The sequence below is a fragment of the Euleptes europaea genome, chromosome 21, assembly GCF_029931775.1.
Source record: "Euleptes europaea isolate rEulEur1 chromosome 21, rEulEur1.hap1, whole genome shotgun sequence".
Taxonomy (NCBI): domain Eukaryota; kingdom Metazoa; phylum Chordata; class Lepidosauria; order Squamata; family Sphaerodactylidae; genus Euleptes; species Euleptes europaea.
The window spans coordinates 11,612,586-11,628,633 of NC_079332.1; the positions used below are offsets into that span (position 1 = coordinate 11,612,586).

General features: G+C 46.4%; 1 protein-coding gene across 2 annotated transcripts in view; it reads left to right on the plus strand.

Annotated features, from left to right (window-relative positions):
- USP22 (ubiquitin specific peptidase 22) overlaps positions 1-13,269 on the plus strand; it is a 109,629-nt gene extending 96,360 nt beyond the window's left edge. For both annotated transcript variants that reach the window (XM_056866367.1, XM_056866368.1), the window contains 5 exons: positions 4,511-4,637; positions 7,918-8,009; positions 9,916-9,978; positions 10,979-11,128; positions 13,209-13,269. In XM_056866367.1, the coding sequence (XP_056722345.1) occupies positions 4,511-4,637; positions 7,918-8,009; positions 9,916-9,978; positions 10,979-11,128; positions 13,209-13,251 (475 nt within the window). In that variant the 3' untranslated portion in view covers positions 13,252-13,269. The remainder of the gene's footprint in view (positions 1-4,510; positions 4,638-7,917; positions 8,010-9,915; positions 9,979-10,978; positions 11,129-13,208) is intronic.
- The last annotated feature ends 2,779 nt before the right edge of the window (positions 13,270-16,048 follow it).

Here is a 16,048-nt window from a genome sequence, read left to right on the forward strand (position 1 = left end):
GTTGCAATCCAGTAGTCTCTCTAATCTCCCTTTGAAATCCCTTTGTAAGAGAATAAATAGGCTGACTTTCTCCCCCCACCCAGCTGTAGCATTACTGCTTTCTAGGTCATGAGGGGGAGCCAGCATGGTTAAGAGCAGCAGATTCTAGTCTGGAGAACTGGGTTCGGTTCCCCACTCCTCCACATGAAGCCTGCTGGGTGACCTTGGGACAGTCACATTTCTCTCAGAACTCTCTCAGCCCCACCTACCTCACAAGGTGCCTGTTTGGGGGGCGGGGAGGGAAGGCGATTGTAAGCTGCTTTGAGGCTCCTTATGGCAGAGACAATGTGGGTATAAAAACCCACTCTTCTTCTTCTGGACTGGCAGTGGCTCTCTAGATATGTTTAGGATTGCTTTCCCAGGGCTCTGACGTTATCAGCTCACAGCACAATCCAAAGCAGAGCCACACCCTTCCGCCTAATGAAATCAGTGGGCTTACTTACAAGAGCTCAACTCTGTTTAGGATCACGCAGCGATTCTCTTCCACCTTTTCCTCCACTCCTCCCTTGTGCGTCTTGTCTTTTTAGACAAGGCTGAGCTGCTTTTTGGGTGTGTGGAAAAGCTGTTTATAAATTTAATAAATAAAAGCAAGGTAAAACAGCCATCAGCTGAAAAACAGCCAAGCGCCAGCGCGAGCAAAAACAGCCTGCCAGAAGCCGTGGAACTCGTCTGCCTCAAAACGACCCCTGAAATAACAACATGTTAACGCTGGAAAGCCTCATAGGGGCACAGAATTTTGCAGATTGGGCCTAACGGCTGAAAAGCTCTGCCGCATGTGCCCTTCTCACCCGTTGTCAGAGCATGCATGCGTACAGAACATCCGTTGAAGGTGTGCCTCCTTTCCACCAAAGCATGATCTTCAGGACAGAGGGCTCGCAGGATCTTAAAGCATCAAGCAAAACAATAGCTGTGTTGATCAGACTATATCTTCTTGTCTCCTGGATGCTAATTGATGGTCAACAAAAATGGATCCTCCATGTCCCTACATTGGAAAGATAAATGCCCGCCTCTAGTAATCCAGCGGATTGAGAACCTTAAAACCTTATCGACATTTTGAACACATGTAGCTGACAGTTTCGCATGGACATACTTTTAGATATTTGGAAACCTTTTATAGATGAGCTAGATTCGAGTTCAGTGGTGAGATTTTGGGGGTATAAGCTTTTGAGAGTGGCGTTGACTCTTGAAAACTCGCATCTCCAAAATCTCATTGGTCTCTAGGATGCTACTGGACTCGAATCTTGGTCTTCTACTGAAGACTTAACACGGCTGTCCTGGAACCTTTATAACTGTTTATCGCTAGAGTAGCCACAGTTGTTATACTCTGTTATTTATTTTTTTCATTTCTTTCTGTTTGGGGCTGCTGTGTAGAGGAGGAGAGCAATGCCGCGGAGGGTGTTCTTAAACCTTTTCTCCCATGTCATTTGGTTGCCGGCAGATGTCACCCCCAAACCACATTTGTTCTCGCTGGGGGGAAATGCAGGTACTCATATGCCTTCCCCAGCACAGATAAAAGTGACTTGAAGATAGCTTTTCTCAATGGGAAAATGGTGTGGGAAGAAAGGATTAAAAAGCCACCACTGTCTACCGCGTCGGTCAGGCCGCACCTGGAGTCCTGTGTGCAGTTCTGGAGGCCTCACTTCAAAAAGGATGTGGACATAACGGAGCGGATGCAGAGGAGAGCAATGAGGATGATCGGGCCTGGAGACCAAGCCCTACGAGGAATGGCTGAGGGACTCGGGAATGCTCTGTCTGGAGAAGAGAAGGTTGAGGAGGGACATGATTGCTCTCTAGGGTTGCCAACCTCCAGATTGATCCAGAGATCAGTTCCCCTGGAGAAAATGGCTGCTTTGGCAATTGGACTCTATGGCATCCTCAGGCTCTGCCCCCAAAATCCCCCAGCAGTGGGGAAGAGTAACCTGGCAACCCTATTGCTCTCTTTAAGCATTTGAAAGGCTGTCACAGGAAGGCAGGGAGCTGTTCCTGTTGACAGCAGAGGATAGGGCTCGCAATAATGAGTTTAAATTACGGGCGGAAAGGCACCGGCTGGGTACTGGGAATTTTTTTTTTACAGTAAGAGCTGTGGAATCAGCTGCCTGGGGAGGTGGAGAGCCCCCCCCCCCCAAACCTGGCAGTCTTCAAGAAGCAGCTGGACAAACTCTTGTCAGGGAAGCTTCAGGCTGATCCTGCGTTGAGCAGGGGGTTGGACTAGATGACCTGTATGGCCCCTTCCAACTCTATGATTCTACCTTTCACACAGTGTTCTCCCCCTCAAATCCCCAGCATGGCTACATTTGAGGGGGTGTCTTAGAATATTCCCTAAACTAGGCCTGTGGTTCTGCCCTTAGTGTACTGATGTTGCAGAGACCTCAAACCTGCAATCATTTTATCTTCTATTCTATACCTTAAAACATGAGTTCAGGCACGGCAACGTTAGAAGCTCTCTGTCTGTAAAGACGTGAATTAAGATTTCAGTGAGGGTAAACCCCAGATGAAGGTGGATAAATTTGGATGACGTTCCAAGAATGACGCTAAGCATAATTACAGAAATGGATGCAATAGGAGAAATTGGTTACACACGTAAAGGTAACGGTTGTATCGTTTCAGGAAGAAGCTGAAGTAAGAGAGAAAGACCTCCCAACTTTTTTTTTTTAAAAGCAACTATGTGTTTTACATGCCGAAGCATGTCAGAAATTAGAGAAAGGATATTGTCGAAGGCTTTCACGGTCAGAGTTCATTGGTTCTTGTAGGTTATCCGGGCTGTGTAACCGTGGTCTTGGAATTTTCTTTCCTGACGTTTCGCCAGCAACTGTGGCAGGCATCTTCAGAGTAGTAACACTGAAGGACAGTGTCTCTCAGTGTCAAGGGTGTAGGAAGAGTAATATATAGTCAGAAAGGGGTTGGGTTTGAGCTGAGTATTGTCCTGCAAAAGTATTGTCCTGTAAGTATCAAGATAATGTGCTAATGAGGGTATGGTATGTTAATATGGAACCATTGCAAGAATTCTACGAAAAGCAAAGCCCCCTGCTAGCAATATAACACGCAAGGAGAGAAACGCCATCAAGACACATTATCTTGATACTTACAGGACAATACTTTTGCAGGACAATACTCAGCTCAAACCCAACCCCTTTCTGACTATATATTACTCTTCCTACACCCTTGACACTGAGAGACACTGTCCTTCAGTGTTACTACTCTGAAGATGCCTGCCACAGTTGCTGGCGAAACATCAGGAAAGAAAATTCCAAGACCACGGTTACACAGCCCGGATAACCTACAAGAACTAGAGAAAGGATGTTTGTTCCCAGCTTTGGGACCCTATTTGGGTGGAAAGGCAGCACAGAAATGCTTTAAATAAATAATTGGGGAGAGCCTAGGTAGATGTCCTAAGGTTAAAACCGTATCAAGAGGAAAGCTATTGTATGTGACACCCATACAGATGGTGTCAAGGTTCTGATCAAGTCCAAATGGCTCAAAGCATTGTGTTTGCAAACAAATTTTATGTGACCAGTAATTTTATTTGTTTAAAATCCTTCTTCCCTGCCCTTCTTCCCAGAAAAGGGGACCCAAAGCAACTTAATGCATGACATCAAAAAAGAGTCATGTCAACAAAGAACATTAAAAGCAAGTACCAACAGGTACCAAGGAGAACCCCTTTCCTCTAACCCAGAACAGTTCTGGGTTGCAAAGGCTCCTAAAAACCAGGAGAGCAGGCACCGTGATGCAGAATAGGTACTGGTGTAGAAAAAGCAGGCGTTTTGCCAGAGAGGATGACGAGGAAGGCCTTACTTGTGAGAACAAGAGTTGTTGTGCCATTTCACACCAGGAGAGACTGAATAAACTGAGTGGAGCCATGAGAAGAAGAAAAGAAGAAGAAGACAGCATGTACAAATGACTGTTCTGAAGAAGAGCTGGTTTTATATGCCGACTTTCTCCACCACTTAAAGAAGAACCAAACCGGCTTACAATCACCTTCCCTTCCCCTCCCCACAACAGGCACTCTGTGAGGTTGGTGGGGCTGAGAGAACTGTGACTAGCCCAAGGATTAGCCAGAGGTCACCCAGCAGGCTTTATGTGGAGGAACGGGGAAACCGACACGGTTCACCAGATTAGCCGCTCATGTGGAGGGGTGGGGAATCAAACCCGCTTCTCCAGATCAGAGTCCACTGCTCCAAACCATCATACTTAACCACTACAACGCTCTGACTCCACTACGGCCATTTTCCCCTTATGTTCCTTGCAGAGCAAATGTTCGCAGTACAGGTGCTTAGAAACAGTTATATTTTTACTAGCAATGGACTTGGGATGAGTAGGCTTCTACAGAAAAGGGCTAAGGAACTAAATGTTGCATCTCTGAAGGTATCAAATACTGCAACAGAAATACCAAGTGTGATATTGTTGTTATGATTATTTATTATTCCTTTTACCCATGCAGTGACACCCTCTCTCTCCTTACAATATTTTGCAGGTTTACAAGGCCAGAGCATTTAGGAAGCAGTGCCAAAATCAAATGTAGTGGTTGCCATAGCTACCAGGAATCTACCAAACAACTCACTATGAAGAAATTACCCATTGTGGCCTGTTTTCATCTCAAAGTAAGTCGTCAGGTTCTGTGACTTTAAGAAAGCATCAGGGAACCCGCAAGGAACTTGTTGGAGGTGGGGGACTCATCCGGCAGTTTTTAAACTCACAGCTTTCCTTTCATCCAGTCTCCAGGGCATAGAGAAATATGTCTTTAAAAATGGAAGTAGCATTTGGTAGCTGTGCTGGATGGCAAAGGAGATCTCGAGACATTGTCATCCCGTCTGTTACTAGTACATTGTCATCCCGTCTATTACTACTACTTCTGCTGCTGCTATTATTGTTATTGTTATTATCTTCATTTATAACCTGCCTTTCTCACAGTGGCTCAATTCAAAAAACAATTCATTCAAACAGCTTACTAAAGAAAACAGTGCAGCGGCCAAGGATTTTTTTAAGTTTATTTTTTATATAAAGGGGGTACAGAATAGAAAAAGGAGGGAGGGGAAAAGGGTTAGATAAAACAATTTTCATCTTCTGAGCCTTAACATTATATAGATTGTAAGCTGCTTTGAGACTCTTTAAAAGGCAGAGAAAAGTGGGGTATAAAAACCAACTCTTCTTCTTCTCGCTATGAGGCAGAGGGCATCTCGGAGACAGATGGGTGATTCCTTTCCAGTGCTAAGGCAGACAGGAACTAATTAAACTTTCTCCTCCTCCACCTCCTCCTTCTTCTCTTCCTCCTCCTTCTTGCCCTGCTGTTGGTTCTCAAGAGACAGGATGTTGGACCACCACTTTAATCCAGCAGGTCTCTTCCTAGGTTCTTATGGGAAACCATGCAAGCAAAAGAAAGAAAGAAAGAAATACTGTCTTAAGGCAACAAACTGTATACATTTGACATCCTGTACTGAAGAGAGGATCACAAAGGTGGAAAACATGAATTGCGATAAAAAGGGGTGGGTCAGGGGTGGTACATACAAAAAAACTCCCATTGGAATAGACTCCATTACTGTCCCTTATAGAAGCGACGTCTGGAGCTGATCCGTTACACTATAATTCTGATCCCTTTTTAACAATGAACATAAGAAAGGCCCTGCTGGATTGGACCAAGGCCCATCAAGTCCAGCAGTCTGTTCACACAGTGGCCAACCAGGTGCCTCTAGGAAGCCCACAAACAAGGCGACCGCAGCAGCATTGTCCTGCCTATGTTCCACAGCACCTAATATCATAGGCACGCTCCTCTGATCCTAGAGAGGAGGCATGCATCATGACTAGTATCCATTTGTACTAGTAGCCATGAATACCCCTCTCCTCCATGAACATGTCCACTCCCCTCTTAAAGCCTTCCAAGTTGCCCACCTGAACATTTCTGTTTTGCACATTGTGTGAAACTATGGAATCGCAGTGTGTGTGTGTGTGTGGGGGGCCTTCCAGATTGCCTTGGGCAGGCTAGGCTATTCCACAGGGTGGGAACTACCACCTCGCAAGGCGCAACATTTTATGCATCAAAACAGCTTTTCAAACACCAGTGAACGAGCCGCCACTACAGTCTAGCAGCTGTTGTAATGATATAACCGTAAGTTATTTATAGCTTAACAAATATCAGGTTCATTACAAAGAGGCATATGCTCTGGCAATGTTAATAATAATGGGCAAAAATGCAAAAAGAGGGCCGTGGGGTTCTCTCTCTCTTTATTGGCCACCTGATTAGTTGCCAGGGGATGGCTATGATGTGATAAACCGAGAATAATTAACTGTGAGTGTAAAGAGGGCAGGAGTTCTAAGAAATGGAAAGACATGCCCTCTCTTTAAGGAGCACACGATTCATCTTTTTTCTTTTTTTTCTTTTTTTGGCTTGCTTTTCTCTCCCTTTCAGCTAAGAATATGACGACGAAAGCGTGACATTTTTCACACTCCCCATCGGCTCAGAAATTAATCTCTCCCCATCTCTTCCTGCCCTCTTTGCCTTTCGGTTTGTTCATTTATCAGGATGGGGCGTTTCTGTGTGGAGGACAGATTATCCTGTTGTTTTGTGCTTTTTGCCTTAACTGATACAGACGTGGTTGGGGGGAAACCTTATAAACCAGCATGAATCCAGTGGGCAGTGTTAGGTTTGGCCCTTGGTGCCCTGGATTTAAAAGCAAAGCCAGCATGGTGAGTGGTTAACAACAGTGGTTTGGAGCAGTGGAGTCTGATGTGGAGAACCGGGTTTGATTCCCCACTCCACATGAGCGGTGGAGGCTAATCTGGTGAACTGGTTTCCCCACTCCTACACACGAAGCCAGCTGGGTGACCTTGGGCAAGTTACAGCTCTTTTAGAGCTCTTTCAGTTCCATCTACCTCACAGGGTGTCTGTTGCGGGGAGGGGAAGGGAAGGTGATTGTAAGCTGGTTCTTCTCTTCCTCCTCCTCCTCCTCCAGCATGGTGTAGTGATTAAGAGTGCTCTAATCTGGTGAACCGGGTTTGTTTCCCCACTCCTACACATGAAGCCTGCTCGGTGACCTTGGGCCAGTCACAGTTCTCTCCGAACTCTCTCAGCCCCGCCTGCCTCACAAGGTGTCTGTTGTGGGAAGAGGAAGGGAAGGCGATTGTAAGCCTCTTTGAGACTCCTTAAACTCAGGTGCTACTGGACTCTTGCTTGGTTCTATCAAGCAACTACAAGATGTGTGTGTGTGGATTAGGACCACAGTGCTAGAAAAGGGTTGAAATTAAATCAAAAGAGTTTCCGTCTAGACATTAGGAAGCATTTTCTAACAGAGTGGTTGCTCAGTGGAACAGGCTTCCTCAGGAGGTGGTAAGCTCTCCTTCCCTGGAGGTTTTTAAGAAAAGGTTAGATGGCAATCAGTCAGCAATGCTGATTCTATGACCTTAAGCTGATGGTGAGAGGGAGGGCATCTTGGCCATCTTCTGGGCATGAAGTAGGGGTCACTGGGGGTGTGTGGGGGAGGTAGTTGTGAAATTCCTGCATTGTGCAGGGGTTTGGACTAGATGACCCTGGTGGTCCCTTCCAACTGTATGATTCTAAAGGTAGAGAAAATCAGTGTATAAAAACCAACTCTTCTTCTTCAAAACTCTTGCCAAACGCTAGAGGCAGGGGCCTCATTTCTTCAGACTGATTGATGTTCCTAACTTGCCTGTTTCATTCTAGATACCCAAAGTAGTCAATAAGGGCAGCCCCACCCTCCTGATACGTTTCTCCAAAACAAAACTGGGACCAGCTCTTCCTTTCCCACCTACCTCACAGGGTGTCTGTTGTGGGGAGGGGAAGGGAAGGTGACTGTAAGCCGGTCTGATTCTCCCTTAAGTGGTAGAGAAAGTCGGCATATCAAAACCAACTCTTCTTCTTTCCCGTAGCGGTTTGAACACTCAGCCAAACTGAGGCGAAAGATCACTACGTACGTCTCCTTTCCGCTGGAGCTGGACATGACGCCTTTTATGGCCTCCAGGTAGGTGCTACAAGGGCCGACGTTCTCACCAGAAACCAGTCTGGTGCCAGGCAGGCTTTCGGCCACATTTGCGGAAGAGGGCAAAGCGAGAAATGACCAAATTGAACTTTCCAGCGAAAACCAGTTTCGAAATGATTTGGCAGCAGTTTTTGTTTGTGTGAAAGTGTTCTTTTTTTAAAAACAGTGGTTAAACTAAACCGATTTCAGAACTTCGGTTCAGCAAAAGTATTCTCACAGGAAGAGAGACCAGGGGACTAGAGCTGCCCTGCTCTTAAGACGCACCTTTCAGTCAGGCAATTTAAACATATATGAACGGCTGAAATTTGTGCTTTGGGGAACTCCTGGTTTATCTTAATGCCAATCAGCCCATCTGCGCTTGGAAGACTTTTTTTTTGCCAAGAGGAGGAACAGCCAACAAACACCTCACTGGAGAGCGATCCATATTTCCTGAGACCTCCTGTGGAGATCCTCTGTGGAGAGGCTGTGGCTCAGTGGTAGAGCATCTGCTTGGCATGCCGAAGGTCCCAGGTTCAATCCCCGGCATCTCCAGTTAAAGGGACTAGGCAAGTGGGTGATGTGAAAGACCTCTGCCTGAGACCCTGGAGAGCCGCAGCCGGTCTGAGTAGACAAGACTGACTTTGATGGACCAAGGGTCTGATTCGGTATAAGGTAGCTTCATGTGTTCTTGTGTGTTCATGTGAAAAGAAGGCGGACTTGGTTCTAGTGTTTTCCACAGAAAAATGGCAAATGCACTTTGTGAAAGATTTCTCTTTTAAAACAAACATAAGTACAGGTTGGCACATCGGTTAGACAGTGTCCCTGTCCTTGAAGGGACAGATAATTCTGTTTGTCATAAAACCCAAGCAATTATCGCCATCGTTCGGAAATTTCACACGGAGAATCTACCTTGGTAGCGATTTGCTCTGGCCACATCTCAGGAAGGGGGGGGGAATCTGTGGATAAAATTTACAATTTATAATTGAGAAGATTTGTGTTGAGCTAGTAGGTGTCGAAGCTTGCAGTCCATCCCCCCACCCCGTGCACCCATAATATAATTTTTAAGTGTCCCCTTTGTCTCAAAATTTCAGAAACCGAAAGGTTTCAGAGTTACCACTGTAATTACGTGCTGAAGCTTGTCCAGGCACGCACAGCAGGTAAAGGAAGCCTTGTTTATTGATGCCACCTGAAGTACCCCTCCTTCGGCGGTGTAAAATGGAAGATATGATAACTTACCTTATTCAGATAGACTTTGTCCATGCGATCTGAAGAGAGTTGATACACTACTTCATACGATGTTGGAATGTCCCCAGTACAATTCTTATCGCCATCAATGGATTACCCCTATTTCAATCAAATTACCTGCCATTGTAACAAAAGATAAAATAGTCCCCTTTTTGCTGGTGGATGGAGACCCAAGAACAACACTGGCGGTGTTCTTCGACTGGCGTTGTTGTTGTTGAGGAGTTTAGCCTTTTGTTAAATGCATTCTTTGGAAACCCGCAAATTAAACACTTTGAAATAAACTCAGTCTAAAGATAATAGAGAGCCCCGTGGCGCAGCGCGGTAAGCGGCAGTACTGCAGTCAAAAGCTCCGTTCACGACCTGAGTTCGATCCCGACAGAAGTCGGTTCCAGTTAGCCAGCTCAAGGTCGACTCCGCCTTCTGTCCTTCCGAGGTCAGTAAAACAAGTACCCAGCTTGCTGGGGGTAAAGTGTAAACTACTAGGGAAGGCGATCACAGTCTGCCTAGTAAACTTCGGGATATGACGTCACCCCATGGGACAGTAATGACCTAGTGCTTGCCCAAGGGACAACCTTTTTTAAAAATACGAGGGGGCTGTTCACGGCGCACTGTTTTGTCTTCCAAGGGCCGCTGAATAGTTTGTGTCTCATTTGTCTCATTGCAGTAAAGAGAGCAGAATGAACGGCCAGTACCAGCAACCAGCGGATAGTCTAAACAACGATAATAAGTAAGTAGAGTTGCATTGTGTGGCTTCCCCTGTTGGGGTAGGGTGGGCCGAAGGCGGAATAGAAATGATTCCACATCTTCCAGAGCTAAGTATGGGGCTGGGGGTGGGGAGGGTGAGAGGAGAAGCATAACATATAACAACTCCCTGGGAGCCTCCTTCTTTCATTCCTTTGTCTCTTTCATCTCTGAGAGCCAGCGTGGAATAGTGGTTGAGAGCGGTGGTTTGGGGCGGCGGACTCTGATCCGGAGAGCTGGGTTCGATTCCCTGCTCCTCCATGTGAGCTACGGAGGCTAATCTGGTGAACCAGGTTGGTTTCCACACTCCCCCACATGAAGCCAGCTGAGTGACCTTGGGCTAGTCACAGCTCTCTTAGAGCTCTCTCAGCTCCACCTACCTCACAGGGTGTCTGTTGTGGGGAAGGGAAGGTGATTGTACACCGGTTTGATTCTTCCTTAAGTGGTAGAGAAAGTCGGTATATAAAAACCAATTCTTCTTCTTCTCCATCAGCTTCTTCTTCTACTTGGCTACTAGTCAAGATTAATACTAGTCATGATGCATACCTATTTGCTCCTGTTTCAGAGGAGCAGGCCTATGATATTAGGTGCTGTGAAACACAAGCAGGGTAATGCTGCTGCAGTTGTCTTGTTTGTGGGCTTCCTAGAGGCACCTGGTTGGCCACTGTGTGAACAGACCACTGGACTTGATGGGCCTTAGTCTGATCTAGCAGGGCTTTTCTTATGTTCTTACAGAGAAGTCAGATGGTCCCATTCCCAGCCAAAGCCTTTAAAGCTGCCATGTCACAGTCTGGCCTTATTTTTAATGGGATCTTTTTTTTTGGGGGGGGGGTTCAGTTGTGGTGTTGAATTGGGAACATGGGATGCTTTCGTGCACTTCCGCACATATTTGCAAAGACCTGAGGGCTGTCGAATGGAAAGGTTGCAAGAAGCGGTGGCGGTCGTGTCCTTCCTAACAGCCCTGTATCTGTTTCCCCTCCCTCCAGGTATTCCTTGTTTGCAGTAGTTAATCACCAAGGAACCCTGGAGAGCGGGCACTATACCAGCTTCATCCGGCAACACAAGGACCAGTGGTTCAAATGTGACGATGCCATCATCACCAAGGCTAGCATTAAGGATGTACTAGACAGCGAAGGGTACGTCCTCCAACACCAACAAAAGGCTGATTCATTTATATCCCACAAATCACTGCCTTCTCCTCCCGTTTATCTTCACAATGACCCCGCGAGGTCGCCCAGCGAGCTTCCATGCCAGAGTGGACATTCGAACCTGGGCCTCCCAGATCCTAGTCCTTTCCCTAGATTTCACAGCCACTGGCTATCCATCAAACACTTCACACTTTAAAAAGGGGAGATGAAATTAAATTTTTCCTTGACACTGTAAAAAGAAAAGTTGCCACATCTCTCACACAATTGACTGATCTATTTGGCAGCAGATAACGCAGTATCCGCTTCTCAGAAAGCGTCTTTAGCTGTTTTATCCAGGGAGTAATGTATTTATTTTGTGCAATATTATTTTGAGGACATGCTAAAACAATGTTAGAGCTCTGTGGTGCAGAGTGGTAAGCTACAGTACTGCAGTCAGAAGCTCTGCTCATGACCAGAGTTCGATCCCAACAGAAGTCGGTTTCAGGTAGCCGACTCAAGGTTGACTCCGCCTTCCATCCTTCCGAGGTCGGTAAAATGAGCACCCAGCTTGCTGGGGGTAAAGGGAAGACGACTGGGGAAGGCGACGACAAACCACCCCATAAACAAAAGTCTGCCTAGTAAATGTCAGGATGTGACGTCACCCCATGGGTCAGGAATGACCCGGTGCTTGCACAGGGGACTACCTTTACCTTTTTAAAACATTGTGGCCTAGGGAGTCTATTTGATCTGGACAAAATGGGCATTTTCGTTCTTCTGAAATAATTTTATTGTATAATTTTATTGTATAATACTGAAATAATTTTACTGTGTCTTGGCTGAGTCTAGGGCATTACATCTCGCCAGTAAGAAAGCTCGTCTGAACGTAGGAATTTCTAACCAGCGGAAATAGTCTGGAGATCCTAGTCCCAACACCACACCACACTGGCGGTCACGTCTGAGGAGAACGCAGAAGCGAACTTCTCCAGGTGTTCATTGCTAGGTCTGGAGAGGTGTTCCTCAGGTGCTTGAAATCTGGGCAGTGCTGCTGTAAGTTAGCGAGGACATAGGCAAGCTAAAGCTGACCAGAAACCTCACTTCCGTGCAGTCAGCGAATGCCCCTTGTTAGACTTGCACACTTGGAGTGGCTCCTTTAAGCCGTATTCCCAGGCTCCAATCCTTGCCTAGCTTTCTAGCAAGCCAGGAGCCCAGCGCAGAGCCAGAATAGATGGGCACATACCATGGTGAGTCAGGGGCTTAAAATTATTTAGAGTGTCACAGCACAGCGTGAAGAGAAGCAGTGAACGAAAATTTTATTGTATGTAGCCATTGGCCATCACAGTTTGCTAAAACAAATAAAATACAAATGCAATAGATTGGCAAGTAAAATATTAAACAGGTAATGGGATATACTAAAACGTTTCGATTTAAAAGAAAAGTAGCTGCTTATTCCGATACCACGTTAGACCTTATTTTCTTTGCTGCAAGAGCAGACAAAGAGACTCTGTACAATGCATAGGCATCCATATCTGATAACAGAAATATAATTTTCTCTGCATCCGAGTGTGTATTGATACCGGATAATATTCCTGCCAAAGATTTAGCCCTAGGGCCTGCATACAATGAGCAAATGAAGGAAAGTAAGCAGAATGCATCCTGGGAGTCATTCCTACTTCGTAAGAAAAAGTCCTGCTTTTTTCACATGCCTGAAGGTAAAGGTAAAGGTCCCCTGTGCAAGCACTGGGTCATTCCTGACCCATGGGGTGACGTCTCATCCCGATGTTTACCAGGCAGACTTTGTTTACGGGGTGGTTTGCCAGTGCCTTCCCCAGTCATCTTCCCTTTACTCCCAGCAAGCTGGGTACTCATTTTACCAACCTCGGAAGGATGGAAGGCTGAGTCAACCCTGAACTGGCTACCTGAAACCGACTCCCGTCGGGATTGAACTCAGGCCGTGAGCAGAGCTTTTGACTGCAGTCCTGCAGCTTACCACTCTGCGCCAGGGGGCTCCCCAAAACACCTCTCCCACTCCTCTTTTCCCGCCTCAAAATGATAGTTTTTGTTTTATTTTTTAATTTTTTTCTCCTCGCAGGTATTTGCTGTTCTATCACAAACAGTTCCTGGAGTATGAATAGCCTTATCGAGCAGCTTGATTGAGAAAGAGAGAGAAAAAAAACTGCAAGGAAGCGAAATGAACGGCAGCTTTCTGGAAAAAAAGGACACACAAACCTACCTGAAATGAAAAGACACCCATTCTACACCTTGGCACTGAGCTGCAAACAGGACCTGCTTGCCGCTGGCCCCCGGCCTCGCGGAATCAGAAACGAACCCATGTTTCCACCGTGTAACGCAGTCCTGCGGGGACAGAAGAGGGGGAAAACAAATGTAAAAGAGGCTACAGGCAGTGACTTTTTTTTGTGAGAGAGGAAATATAATAACGGAAAGATTGCTCTGGGTTGGGGGACAAAAAAATTGGGGAGTCTGCGCGCCTGCACATCTCCTGAGACCCTCCGGGGGAAAAAACGTGCGTGGGACGGCCGGGGGGGACCTGTGTGTGTGTGCTCTCATCTCCATAAAAAAAGCATCTTCTCCATTGGTGCTTCTGCTCCAACTTCCGACCAATCATACGACAGTTATAATTTAAAACAAAACAAAACGAAAGAGGGGGGAAAAACCCTGAATCCAAACCCGTTGTTTTTTTTTTTAAAAAAAAGAGAAAGAAAAAAAGAAAACATGCCTTTGGGCCCGAACGCAGTAAAATATGGAGGAGAATTGGGACGACGCGACGGAAATGGACTTTGCAAGTACCTTTTTATTTGTGAATTTTAGTTATTAAATAAATACAGTATGAAATTATTAGGCTCTTTTCTTTTCGGTGAGCATGAAAAGAAGTCTGGATTTGTGGGCACCTGAAGATGCTCTCAGTGTGGTGACACCCTTTGGGTGCCGTGCCTATTCTACAGGTAACTTCAGGCACGTTGGGGACTGTTCGTCAGACACGTCTGCTCAAGTTCTTTTTCCGTTTTGAATGCCGACCTCCCCCTTTTTTCTATAAATAGTTATTTTCTTAATTCCCTCCCCCCACCCCCATTTGTTCAGCACCCCTGTCCCCGAGAACAAAATGCATAATTGCTACCAGTAAAAAAAGAAAGGTGATGAATGAATTGGCGTGTTTATACTGTAAAAGTGGTCTTGGTTGTTTTATTGGGCGGGGGGCAGGGAACAAATTGTGAATCAGCCCGATCTCTGTCTCTGGGCAACGCTGGGTTTCATTTTTGTTCTTTTCCACCCTCCAAAGAAATATAGCTCTCGCGAGACACTTTGGGGTTGGAAAAAAAAAATCCGCCATCTGCTAACTGCCCTGATCGGGGTGCCGTTGTCGCGATTTAAATTTCCTACTCTTGGATCCCTTCTGCCTTTCCTCCAGACGTGAGAGTAAGCAAGAAGGTTTCCTCCACTCGCTTGGCTTTTATTAGTCCCTTATCTCTACGATACATTAATTTTCTCGTATATCACATCCACTCTGTATACAAAGCCAAACCTTCAGCTGTGCCTGGGAGGTGGCTTGCTTCTCTGTCACAAATGTGTTTATGTTCCTCTATTCCTCTCTCCCCCCCCCCTTTCCCCCCTTCTTGCTGTCTAGACACTGGCTGAGAGTCCGCAGGGGCTGTATATTTTATAACTAAGAGGGAGGACCAGGTTTGATTTGCTGCTCAGGAGAAAAGGAGTCACTTTTGTTAAACCCTTTCAGAATGCACAGTTTAAAACAACCCCCTGTACACACACACACACACACACAATAACAACAGAGACTGGTTTTGTCGTCATCCCCCCTTTACAACTTTCCTTTGTGTAAATGGCCACTGCCAGATGTTTTTTTTAGGGGAGGCTTTTTTTTGTTTTTTGTTTTAAAGGACAATACTTTTAAAACTTCACAGCTCCATCGCCTCTGCAAGGCCCCTTGATATTTTGAAAACTCGATCTGGCATTCTAAGAGGGTTACCGCGATCCAGAAATCTCCTAGCGCGCCTGGAACAAATTGTCCCCTGCCTCTGCGTAAGTTCACGTTGGGTACCGTGGAGGGAAGGGTTGTCCATTTGCTGATCTGCCTCGTGCGTGCCTCACCTGCTGTAGAATCCTGCTGCACGGTGGAAGGCAGAGATGCCGAAACCCCCTTCCCCCTCCCTGTGATCAGTAACACAGATCTCCAATACCTTGGCCTTGCATGTGCAGGACGGGCTCCGCTAACATGTAGCTATTGCTTTCAGGCTCGCACACATCTGGTTATCAGCCTCTGACTGGTGGGCTGGCCTCTTGCGGCAGGCAGTGGAGGAGAAGGAATAGCAGAGAGACAGCTAGCGTCCCCGGAGATTAGAGGTAGTCAGAGGGCTACTGCGGCCTAGGCAGGATCTTGAGGGTCAGGTAGGTGGATTTCTACACAGTAAGCAGTTTGGTGGAGGTTTGCGGGTGTTCTATTCTGAAAACGAGTGATGCTTTTAAAGAAAATGAAATAAAGGCGTTTCCTAGTGCTGATTTCTCAGCTGAATCCCTCGCCACCCAAACGTTACCACATCCGGTAGCATGGCAGTGCTTTTCCAATGGAAGTCCCATGCTACTGATCGGAGCTTTTTTTTTTTTTTTTTACGTAAGGCTCTAGCACACTGTGTTTTTCTAGCCTTGTTCAGAGGAATTCGCACTTGCCTGGGAAAGCTTACTGATCTATTGTCACTGTCAAAATCAGAAATGGCAGGATGGTTTTGTTGCTCGCCGCTTCTGATACTCCCCTGCAATGTGCCGCCCCAGAGGTGCGCCGAGTAGCACATGCTCAGTTTGCGCCAGTGCAATTCGGAAGGCCCTGCAGATGCCCTCCATGATAGCGGTGTGTGCCCTTGAACATGCCCCCCCCCCGAGGTCTGCAGTGCGCTGTGTATT